The sequence below is a fragment of the Humulus lupulus genome, chromosome 9, assembly GCF_963169125.1.
Source record: "Humulus lupulus chromosome 9, drHumLupu1.1, whole genome shotgun sequence".
In the NCBI taxonomy this organism is placed as follows: domain Eukaryota; kingdom Viridiplantae; phylum Streptophyta; class Magnoliopsida; order Rosales; family Cannabaceae; genus Humulus; species Humulus lupulus.
In genome coordinates, this window is record NC_084801.1 from 164,665,850 (window position 1) to 164,677,279 (window position 11,430).

Below are 11,430 nucleotides of genomic sequence, written 5' to 3' on the forward strand. Positions count from 1 at the left end.
TAATTTCGTACGGCCCATGTTCATATCATTAACATCGTCATCTTTGCCGACCATGAAAGAGAGATCAACCAATTATAATCCTTTACCAAACTATCATAACCTTTTCTACCATTTTTTTTGTTACATCAAAGGCTTAATAAGGAAAAAAAACTTGGTGGATTTCTCTCATGTCTATCTCTATGGTGACATAAAAACGCGTATGATGAAATAATTTTCATATTATTTTTTAAAAAAAATAAGAGAGACAAAACCAAAGTATATAGAGACATAAAAATGTACAAAATAAATTAATAAAAATATATATACTATTTAAGACAGCTTAATTTTGATTTTACAAAGTTTCTAATTGAAATTTTAATATATAAATAATATTTGTACCCGCTTGCTATTTATTATTTGTTTTTCTTTTGGGTATGCTTAAACTAAATTAACATGTTATCAACTAATAAAGAGTGTTCCAAACAAATTCAACTATTACGGTCATACATTTCTTGAGAACCACACATCAGTATATATACCTATTTGAATAAATAAAATGAAAAAAAAAATTAGAAAACAATTTTAACGTACAATTATTTGAGTAATTAATAAAGGCTGTGGACAATATTGACTATGAATACTTCTGGCTATTATAGCAAAGGTGCAATTACTTCTCAGTGTTAACTGTTACTGAAAAATGTTCATTAATATGTCTCTCTCTCTCTCTCTCTCTCTATATATATATATATATATAATATTTATATAAGACACACAAAGTAGCAGCCATATCAGAAAAATGGGTTCTCAATCTGATGATCAAAGTCTGGTTTTCACATATGCCATTATCTTTTCATTGCTCTTGTTTACATTTCAGTATAATAAAACTGAGGCTTATGATGAGGATTCAAAGATGGTTTCTCAGAAAGTAAATCTGTCAGTTTACTATGAAGCTTTGAACCCATCTTGTTCTTCTTTCATAGTTAAAAACCTTGCTCAAATTTTCGACAATGGTCTCCACACCATTATCAATCTCAGGCTGGTCCCTTGGGGCAATGCTTTTTTCAACAAATCTACCAACACCACCGTTTGCCAGGTTCCATTTATTTTATTTATTTTCTAATCAAAATATCATCACTCAACTGGGTATTTTCTATTAATTCTTATGATATTTATCACTAGCATGCTCCCAATTTCCACCGACAAATTCAGTGTTTTCAAAAGATACCCTTTTTAGGAAAAATAAAAATAACAAAAACTCTTGCTATAAATGTTTGGTTTGGTTATTTTTTTTATTAGTGATTGTTGTGAAAATTTTCAGAATGGGTCAGATGAATGCAAGTTGAATACTCTGCAAGCCTGCACCATTAATGTGTTGCATGATGTGGTTTGAGCCTTATTTTATCCTATTATTATTCTCTATGGTTTATTTATTCAACCATTATTCATTATTGTTGTTAATACATGTTAAGTGGTTTTTTTTTCTCCCAAATAATTCAGAACAAGCATTTTGCTTTGATTTACTGCTTTGAGTTTCTGGCCATTGAAGGAAGGCACAAGGAATGGGGAAGTTGTTTCACTTCATTGGGTTTGCCTCCAAAATTGGTCATGGATTGCTTCAATAGCTTAAATGGAACATTGGTACTTTTAATCTTCACTAAATCTATTTTACTAATCCATATACCAATTTCTATTAAATGTTGCATAATACTTGCACAAAGTAGAAAGTAAACAGAATATTCTATTGTTTCTTTTTGAGTTGTCAAAACTTTCATCAAGTTTCTCTTAAATTGTATTATACTATGTATGTTGGTACATAATATATTTAAGGCTTCTTATTTCTGAATTAAGGTCACTTGTCTAAAAATCATGTGCAATAATTTGGCATTAAAAGAAATACCCTAACCCCACCAAGTATTTTCATTTACTACAATAGCTTAATTCTTTCTTACCTTTCGACTGACTTTGCAGCTTGAACAAAAACATGCTGTGGAAACAGCACAACTCAATCCTCCTCACACAGTTTTGCCTTGGGTGGTTGTTAATAATCAATCTATTGGAAATGTAAGCCAACCTTAATGTATCTCTTTTTTATCTTTTTCTTTTTTCTTGTCAATTAAATATTTAATCAAGCACAACTATTTATCTGACTCAAGCAGGATTATAGAAATTATTCAAGCTACGTATGCAAAGCTTACAAAGGTATCCCAGTGCCAATGGCCTGTCATTAATTTTTCCCTTGGAAGGATCAGCTGATTTTTTTTGGGGGGGTATTATTATTATTATTATTATAGTCTCTGAAGATGGTGAGGGTTGGTTATGTTTGTAAAGCTTGAATAAACACAATGGAGCAAAATACTGTATTAGCATACATACTTGAAGGAGCATCATTTACTCTAAATTTAAAAGGCACAATTGGAAAATGACTAAACCTGATTTTGCAAGAAGCCAAACTATTATAGTATTGTTGTTGATTCCAGTGGATCAGGCAAATCAAATATGATACGTGCTTTAATGGATTATAAGAGAAATGGATTGAAAATAACTATTAGTGACATTAGATGAGAAAAAGGTTTCTCGTTAAACAAAATGTGCATCACATGGGTTACTTCAAAATCTAGATTAAGCTTCAATAATTACATGTAATTTATCCAGAATAAAAACCGGTATAATTGATCAAGGAAAGAAAAGAGGTCATTGAGAAGAAAACTACAAAGCCAAATAGGATTTGGGCAAAAATTATTTCTGGTTCTTACTCATTAATCTCGTTGGTGATGACTGATTTATTGTGTTCGCACATGTCACAATCACATACCCGCACATCAAAAACCAGTGCCATAGACCTGAAAACATTATACAATAATTAATTGACTTGTGTATACTTATTAAATAAAACTCCATTCAAATACTTTATTTTCCAATATTAACCATGTTAGGAATATATTTATGTTTATATGTACAATGCAATTGCTGATGACATAAAATTACACACGATCAAAGCAACAAGAGAGAATTTCTCTTTATGACATAACATAAAGTGTTCTATTGCCCTATAGAACAGATGCCATTCACATATCACAAAAAGGTTCTGATAACAGCAATTATCTGACGGTTTCGAAATAACTTACCCTTTATATTATTATTACACAAGGCAACCGAAGGGTGCTTCATGAACCTATCATCTTCCAAATGCTATCACACGTATCAAAGGGAATCATCTGTTCTTGGTCAAATTCAAATTGCTTGACCAGCTTCTTATCTCTGTCAACAATATCTGTAATTGACGTAGCTAAGGAGAACAGAATTATCGCTCAACGCTGAAACATCCTTAGGTCATTTTCTTTAAATAGAAACACAAAAGATTATGTAAGAAAATAGATAAAAGAAATAAAAACTAGTTGCCCCATAAGGATACGGCCTGAAACTTTAGATGGGTCATACAGGTCAGGAATAATATTTGTGACAGATGCAAACATAGAAAGTGTTCTCCTGCAGGATCAGAAGAACAAGCATCAGTATCTGACCAAGAAAATCGAAGTCATAAAACTGATATTGAAAATAACTTAAATTCACTTTAAAATGGCTAGTAGAACTATTTACATACAGCAAATTTCGTATTTTAACATGACAAATTTCAATTATTGTATTACAAAGCAGGCGGTAAAGCTTGACTACACTCCTTAATGAACAGATCATCTGATTCCAACAAATTCTAAGAGTTGTAACTTGTAACCATGAAAGTGAAAATCTAGAATTAATAAACACACACACACACAAAGAAAAAAACATATATAAAAATTTTAACAAAAAAATGATATTATAGACTAAATTGCTCAACCAAAGATAACATTTTTCTTCTTTTGTTGTTAATGACTACACTAAGTTAGTACTATGAGGCATAAAATTTGATGTCAGTTGTTCACAGAGAATGTAAAAGAGATTGCGCACTAAGTGTTACATTATTAGCATCAAGTTTCAGTTCATATACTTACTCTGCCCTACGCTCATCTTGCTTGGACTCCCTCAATATCTGTGTCTTTTCCTGAATAGTTATCCTTTCGCGTTCTAATTCATCAATTTCTTTGGTGATAACTGTGTTGACACAAACAATACCAGAAACACAAATCAGCAACCAGCAACATCAACTTGAAATCTAAATAGTATGCAGCTGACCATATACTTATCTAAGCTCCTCCAAAAGCAAACATTCTCTGTCACGTTCTTCTTCTAATTCTTTGTTAAGAAGGTCTAATTCCTCATCAGAAACAACCTCAGATTTTGCTGCCTCAGTTTTCTGCTTGCACGCCGCTATTTTGCCCTCATAATCTGTATAATAAAGTTGACAAAGGCATGTCAAAATATGTGCAAGACAGTTAAGAACATGCTGATATTAGACATTCATATAATTGGCTAATTGTTCTTAGTGCTCTCAACTCAACTCAGTTCAACTCAACTCAGTTCAACTCAAATTTCATTTCAAATCAAAAGAAAAATAGTCCAAGAAGTCATTTTATGAAAATTGCAGCAGAGTTCAGCAGTCATGTCTCGCATTTAACTTTACATATTCTCATAAACTTTGTAAATGGTCCCTTCTCTCTAAGAGAATTTTCCACGAATTTTTTTCAAAAACCAGGGTTTTCTAAATGACGCCTCACAACTACTTCATTATGAACAAGTTGAAACCATTTTCATTTCAAGAATCAAGCTTTAAATCTTATCGAGTCATGGGTCAAACCATGACCACTCGAACCACTCTTTTAAGTCCAAGTTACATTATTTCAATGAGAGTAACAACAAAGAACGAATATTTTTTTGTTATTGCACCAAATATTTTCTTATTCAATTTTCTCAGGAAACAAACAACAAAGGTGAGAGAAAAAACAGACCTTGAAGCATGTTTTGAACCTCATTGAAATCAGCGAGGCTGGAAGATTGCAAGATCTTCACATTATCAAAGGACTGCATCAAGACGTCAATTTCCCTCTTATCCTTCAAAACCCTAATCATATCATCGCAGTACGAAATCGACTTCTCGCTGTCGATATTTTTCGAGAGATCTCCCATTTTTGGGATTAGTAGCAACTGAGCTTCAAACACAAAGAACGAAACAATATATTGGTGAAGAATATCAAATAAATTAGAGTTAATTTTTAAAAAAAATAAAATAAAGCTGCGGATTAAGTCGGACTTCATTGCATGTCTGTTTGTTTCCCGAGAAAATTCAAAAAGAAAAAAGAAAGAAAGGCTTACCAGAATTTTCGCTAACTTTTCTTTTGTTCAGAAAAACACATAGGCGATGAAATGATATTTTTCTACTCTGCGGATTTTGGGTTTTGGGGTTAAGAAGAAGAGCGGGAAATTAATCAAGTGCTAACAGCGATTCAATTGTCAATTTAGTGGTATTGCATCTTTGACTCCTGAAGTTTTATTGTTTATCAATTTAGCCCCTAATTTTGTTTAAAGGTAATAGAATTACGGCTCTCGTAGGCTTGCATTACAAAATCACTTTGCATACTATAAAATAGGGTTGTTCATAAAACTGACCAATCACACTACACCATGTCATAATTTGTAGTTTGGAATCCTTCGCGTTAGCCGTTATCATTTTTGTCAAATTGCACAGTGCAGTACAATTTGCAGTTTTAAATTTTATAAATGTAATTCAAACTGCACCGCACTGCATCATTATATATATATTAACTTTTTTATATATATTTTTAATTTTATTACATTTAAAATTAATGTATAAATATTTATATACTATAATATACACAATATCTATAAAAAAAAAATGTAATGTTTTATAGGATGCTAACATATATTCTACTTCAATCTAAAGATAATCTTACTTAATTTAAATCTTTAATTCTATAATACATTTTTTCTTTGTTATTAGTTTGTAGTATTTTTATTGTTTTGTTAAAAGTTTATTAGTTTGTTGTACGTTTAATTGTTTTGTTAAACACTCTTTAGTTATAAGATTTATTATGAATTTTATTAATTATAATATTTAATTATTAAATTATTTGGTAATATGTATAAACCGTCTACACCGCACCACAAAATGCGGTGCGGTTTATGCGGTTTGAGGCCATTGTGATGCAGGTTGCGGTTTGAAAATTTGTCAAAACCGCATATGCGATGCAGTCCAAAAAATTAGAGAAAACTGCACCATCTACACCATGAACATCCCTATTATAAAAGTTTAAAAGCTATTTTATCATTATGTTTTGGGGTGGTAAGGCTATAGTAGGGAAATTGGTTTTTTCCGTATGGGTGAGGTAACTTTTTAGGTCGTTGATATGTAATCCAGTGGTGGAGAAGGTGTAGGGTACATGAGATTAGGGTAGATTGTGGTGTATGTAATTTTTTTCCAAAATATTTTTTATCATTTAAGGTTTAAAGTTGTAAGATTAAGTGTATTAATGTGTTTTGTTTTGTACATGTTGGGATTATTTTATTAATATTTAATATTAAAAGAAAATTACTTTTTCTGTCAATTTTATATTTTATTAATATTTTTTTACAATTATTTTATTAAAATTAGTACTCGGTAGTTTCTTCATCTTTCTTACTTACTCTCAACGAAGATACTAGTGGTGGTGGAGATTTCGGCACCTTCGACATTGATGCGAGAGATCTAGAGGAAGAACCTTCGGCTACCTCTCTTCCCTTGGGAGGTGTTTGGAGGGAGGTGTTTGGTATAAGGTTTGGGTTTAGGGGAGTAGAGTTAGATGGAGTTTATATTAAGAGAAAATGAAACTCAAGTGTTTAAAGGGGTTAAGATTACCTCAAATCAAACTAAAAAATTGGAGCACTTGGAAATACAAACCCCCAAGCCATTAAAAATAAATTTACCAAACATGGGTTAGATTTAACATTCTCATTCCCACCTGTTAATCCTATAATTGGCATTTTTATAGAATTTTTTTTTTCTTGAAAGATAAATTGGTTGATTTAATTGTTTTCTTTTATTATAATTTTCGGAAATAATTGTTTTCCTTTTATTATAATTTTCGGAAATATTTTTTTTCCTTTATTATAATTTTCGGAATTGTTTGGTTTCCTTTATTTCAAATTTCGGAAATCCACTTTCCTTTTGTGTGAATTTTGGTCAATAATATACTTCCTTATTTATCATATATTGTCTCATTTTGTTTATAAAGGAAACAAAGTATATTGCAAATATTCGGTACTTACCCAAAGTTATTTTTGGATTATTTGCTGATATATTTTTGTGCAGCTCAAGGATTGCAATCAGGAAACTGGTTCTTAATGTCATTAATTGTTGTTTCCTTTTTGAGCTTGTTTTTTATCCGACACAGGTCTGAGCTGTCCCCACCGATATCGCATCTGTCGGATCAGCATTTTCTAAAAAATGCAACTCTTCATCAATCAAGAATAACTACTGTGATTCTTGCCTTTATTAGAAGATTTTTTTCTCTGCCTTTGTGAGCACGAAAAAGACTCTATAAATAGGGCTCTAAAGGCAGTGAGAAAAGTGAACTCTTTGGTGTATTATTCGTGAGCTTTATTGTAATATTTGTGAGAGTTCCTCTCTGTATTCAAGATCATAAGTATTTATGTGATCTTGTAGAATTATGTGTGTTTAGTTTTTAGTGGTGAGCTTATACCATGTTCATGAGTGAATACACATTGTAATTTGAACACAACGTTTGTAGTCTTCGGGAGAGGATTTTTTACAAGCCTTGCGTCGGGAGGATGCAAGCACTCGCTGACCATTGAAGGGAGTTCAAGTGGTTGAGCGTTTCAATCAAGATCAGATTAGTGAAGAGAAGTACAACAAGTTGCGGCAAATCTCAAGAGGGAGTCTTGTTTTGTTTAAGTCAATGTTTTTGTACTTGTGATTCTTTATTAATTGGTTTTATTCTCTGGGTGTGGCCCCAATGAGTAGGTTATCCGAAATGGTTTTTGAACTTTGTAAAAATTCGTTGTGTTCTTTATTCTTTTGCACTGTCTTTTTATTGTGTTCAGTTTCTGTCGTGACAAGTTTGGGTTCTGTCCCGACAGAACTGTATTCTGTGCAAACAGTTAATTGCCATTCCGCACTTTAATTAATTCATTTGGTTTAATTAATTTGGTAAGTACTAAAAAATGGAATTTCACCACCAAACCAAACCCTCATACCAAACACCCCCTTGGGATTTTCTCCGGCGTCGTCCATGACGAAGGGCGAAGGGGCTACCCGGGTCTAATTATCGCTCTGTCTTCCTCAGATCTGGACCCCCTATGTCTTATGGAGGCCTATATCTTCATCTTATTTTGGTAGTATCTTTAACACTTTATTTTTATTAGTTATTTCTTTGAGTTGTTGCTTGAATGTATGTTGATGGTTTCCCCTACGTGGGACTTTCCTTTTGTTTCCCATGTGGGGGACTGAGGGTTTATAACCAATATTTTTATTTTTTGTATGGCTATATGCCCTAAGGTGTTAGGAATGGAAGGACTTAGATTTTGGGTACTTTGTTTCGTTAATGTAAACGACTTGGTTTGCCATCTTTGGGTTATCTCGCTAATGAGATTGTGGAACTCTTGGAGTTTTGTCTTCCCCTGGAAGACGATAATAGTCTTTGTAAGCCATTTTTTACTTGATTGAATGAAAGTTTACTAGTTCAAAAAAATAATAATAAATAAAGTCACTTGAGGTTGAATGGCGGATTCGGAGGAGAATTGTTCAATTTATTTGGTTTTTACCAATCTTTATTTCTATGCTTTATAAGTGGAGAACAAACTTTTTATATTTTTGCCAGAATTAAAGTGATTTTTCTATCAACACCATATTTAATTTAGTGCATGCAATTACATAATAGTTAACCTATACCTCTAGAAGTCATCTACATCTATAGTCAACAAAATGTTAGTATGTTATGGGGACAAAACATTTTCTCGTATACTAGAATTTTCCTAGGTGGGTATTGAAATTTAAAAGAGCTCATAATCTTAAAAAATAGTGGATTTTTCCAAAAGTGCTTTTCTATAGCCAACTAGGGCTGTCAATTTTCGATACGACACGATGACACGACTCGAAAACGACACGAAATAAATGGGTTTGGGTGACACGTTTAATTTTCGTGTCATAATCGTGTCGACACGTTTAACACGTTTATTAAACGTGTCATTTTCGGGTCAACCCACTTAACCCAAAAATGACACGCTTAAGACACGTTTAAGATTATATAAACATTTTAATTTATTTATATTATGTTAATCGTGTCAATTTCGTGTCGTGTCAATTTCGTGTCGTGTCATTACACGTTTAATTGTGTATTAATCGTGTCAGTTTTAGATTTGTGTCAAATGACAAATTTATTAAACGTGTTATCGTGTCGACACATGTGACCCGCTAAGATAATCGTGTCGTGTACGGGTTTGGATTTCTGACACGAATAATAATCGTGTCGTGTACGGGTTTATTCTAATCGTATCGTGTCATAATCGTGTCGACACGATTATGACACGATAACACGAATTGCCACCCCTATAGCCAACCAGCCTCGTTTTTCCAAATTGGCTTTGCTTATTTTAAGGTGCTTTTAGATTATAGGATTAAAAAAAATAACTTTGAGAGTGTTTGGATAAAAAAAAAAAAATTTAAAAATTGAAAGGCTATTTTTTGTTTTTAAAAGCTAAAATTTATTTTTTTTTTCAAAATAAATATGGTGTTTGGCATTATTTTCATAAAACAATTTTTAAAAACAAAGTTACAAAAACAAAAAAAAATTGAGTTTAACAAAAGGTTATTTTATATTGTTCTAAAAAAAATTATATTTATTATTATTATTATTATCTCACATCATTTATTATCATATTACTTTATCTCTCATCAATTTCTCTCTCCTCACTTATTATCTCTATATTTTCTCTCCTTATTTTTTTTTCTCATCATTTTCTCTCTCTCATTTCTTGTCTCCTCATTTGATCTCTCATCACTTTTTTTACTTTCTTTTAGAAGTTATTATTGACACGATTTTTTGTCAATAGGGGATTTAGAAATCCAAAATAGAGAGATTAAGCTTACAATAAACCGAATGTAAAGAAATATGAACTCACACACAATTTAAGTGGTTCAGTGGTTAAAATCCACCTAGTCGACGAGTCAATATTATTGATTTGTTTAGGAACCCTAGACGAAATTGTTTATGACAATTTCGGCAGAGTTTTTGCACACATAATGTCGGTCCCTTTTACTATAAATTCCCCTTGTATTTATAGGGAATTATGGTGGACAATATTGGGTAACCGTACTGTAACGCCCTGGTTACCCCAAGACCGTTACGGTGAACGATGAACCGTGAATTTAACTCGCTACCCGAGTTTTTGGTTAAAAATGTGCTTCTAGGTGTTATTAATAGGTGTACGCCCTGATTTTACCACGGGCTGATTAGCAGTCGGAGCTGCGACCTAATCATGATTATCCCAGGGACATCCCCAAGACCAGAGCTCCCGTCAAGAGGTCGTACCTCTTCTTGAGCTCGGGATAACCCAAGGGTTTGCCAAGATTGCCTAGGACCTGCGTCCGGACTATGAAGGCCGAAGGTCGAGTTAAGTATCCAGCTCGTGGTACGATCTAGATATGGAGGCTGTGACCCTTTGTAAAGTCTGCACACGCAAGGTAAATGTGCATATATCAGACATCACGTGTCTGATATCCCCCTGACTTCTCGGACACGCAGCAGGAACGTGCGTATTCAGATACCCGCGACTGGGTTGGGCCGTGCGGCCCATTATCTCCTTACCTATTGATTTGACCACACTTATGTGTCAGGTTTAGGAATTAATCATGAATGTCACAGAGTTGATACGATAGGTAAGAGGGTCACGGGATGACTTTCTTACCAACTCCCAGGTGCCTTCTCCTATAAATATGGAGACCCTGGAGATAATAGGGGTTGGACTCTCAATTGTAAAAAATACTTTGTAATCAAATGCCCAATATATATCAATAATACTGACTAGTGGAGTAGAAGGATTTTAACCTTTGAACCACTTAAAAACCGTGTCTTGAGTCACCTCTTTCACTCTCTAAGATCATATATCTGGTACGGTTCATTATTAGCACTAATCTCTTTCTCTTCTTCTTCTAATTACCTGTTGGCGAAGAACCGCGCCAACAATAGGGTAAGGTGGAAAACCAATCAAAAGGAAAGGATATATTTTATTTAAAACATAAAACTGTTCATGGGCCCATAAAAAAACTTTTACAAGTTATTTACAACTCAAAATGGTCATTACTGTTTAAATTTACAACCCGCTGACCTAAGCGACAAAAATAGGGTAAACTCCCTAGTTCCTCTGAGAACACCTTGGCCGTGGTGGTCAAGCGGACGCATATGTACACAGCACCACCTAAGCTTTCCACTCAAGGCTGGGTGAGCTTTTCTTTCCCTTTACCTGCACCACATAGCACCCATGAGCCAAAGCCCAGCAAGAAAA

The 11,430-nt window shown here is 33.1% G+C and overlaps 2 protein-coding genes across 3 annotated transcripts; one reads left to right on the forward strand and one right to left on the reverse strand.

Moving 5' to 3' along the window:
- Window positions 1-682: 682 nt before the first annotated feature.
- Window positions 683-2,351, forward strand: LOC133800929 (gamma-interferon-responsive lysosomal thiol protein-like). The gene is made up of 5 exons (XM_062239042.1): window positions 683-1,072; window positions 1,298-1,363; window positions 1,477-1,617; window positions 1,948-2,040; window positions 2,136-2,351. The coding sequence occupies exons 1-5, from the start codon at window positions 776-778 to the stop codon at window positions 2,205-2,207; spliced, it is 669 nt and encodes a 222-aa protein (XP_062095026.1). The 5' UTR covers window positions 683-775; the 3' UTR covers window positions 2,208-2,351.
- Window positions 2,352-2,509: 158 nt separating this feature from the next.
- LOC133800930 (kinetochore protein SPC24 homolog) lies at window positions 2,510-5,383 on the reverse strand. 2 transcript variants are annotated; one of them, XM_062239044.1, is made up of 7 exons: window positions 5,227-5,383; window positions 4,863-5,058; window positions 4,160-4,302; window positions 3,969-4,069; window positions 3,392-3,465; window positions 3,105-3,250; window positions 2,510-2,819 (listed from the first exon to the last, which is right to left on the reverse strand). In XM_062239044.1, the coding sequence occupies exons 2-6, from the start codon at window positions 5,038-5,040 to the stop codon at window positions 3,144-3,146; spliced, it is 603 nt and encodes a 200-aa protein (XP_062095028.1). In that variant the 5' UTR covers window positions 5,041-5,058; window positions 5,227-5,383; the 3' UTR covers window positions 2,510-2,819; window positions 3,105-3,143. The 2 variants fall into 2 exon arrangements, with proteins under 2 accessions (XP_062095028.1, XP_062095027.1); XM_062239043.1 differs by having other exon boundaries at window positions 4,863-5,063; window positions 5,227-5,382.
- Window positions 5,384-11,430: the final 6,047 nt, after the last annotated feature.

Coding starts and splice junctions, on each gene's coding strand:
- LOC133800930 (XM_062239044.1), bottom strand. CDS start 5,040: ATGGGAGATCTCTCGAAAAATATCGACAGCGAGAAGTCGATTTCGTAC. Junction 4,070..4,159: donor TGCTTTTGGAGGAGCTTAGA/TAAGTATATGGT, acceptor TGTGTCAACACA/GTTATCACCAAAGAAATTGA. Junction 3,466..3,968: donor CAAGATGAGCGTAGGGCAGA/GTAAGTATATGA, acceptor CTGATCCTGCAG/GAGAACACTTTCTATGTTTG.
- LOC133800929 (XM_062239042.1), top strand. CDS start 776: ATGGGTTCTCAATCTGATGATCAAAGTCTGGTTTTCACATATGCCATT. Junction 1,364..1,476: donor TTAATGTGTTGCATGATGTG/GTTTGAGCCTTA, acceptor CAAATAATTCAG/AACAAGCATTTTGCTTTGAT. Junction 1,618..1,947: donor ATAGCTTAAATGGAACATTG/GTACTTTTAATC, acceptor CTGACTTTGCAG/CTTGAACAAAAACATGCTGT.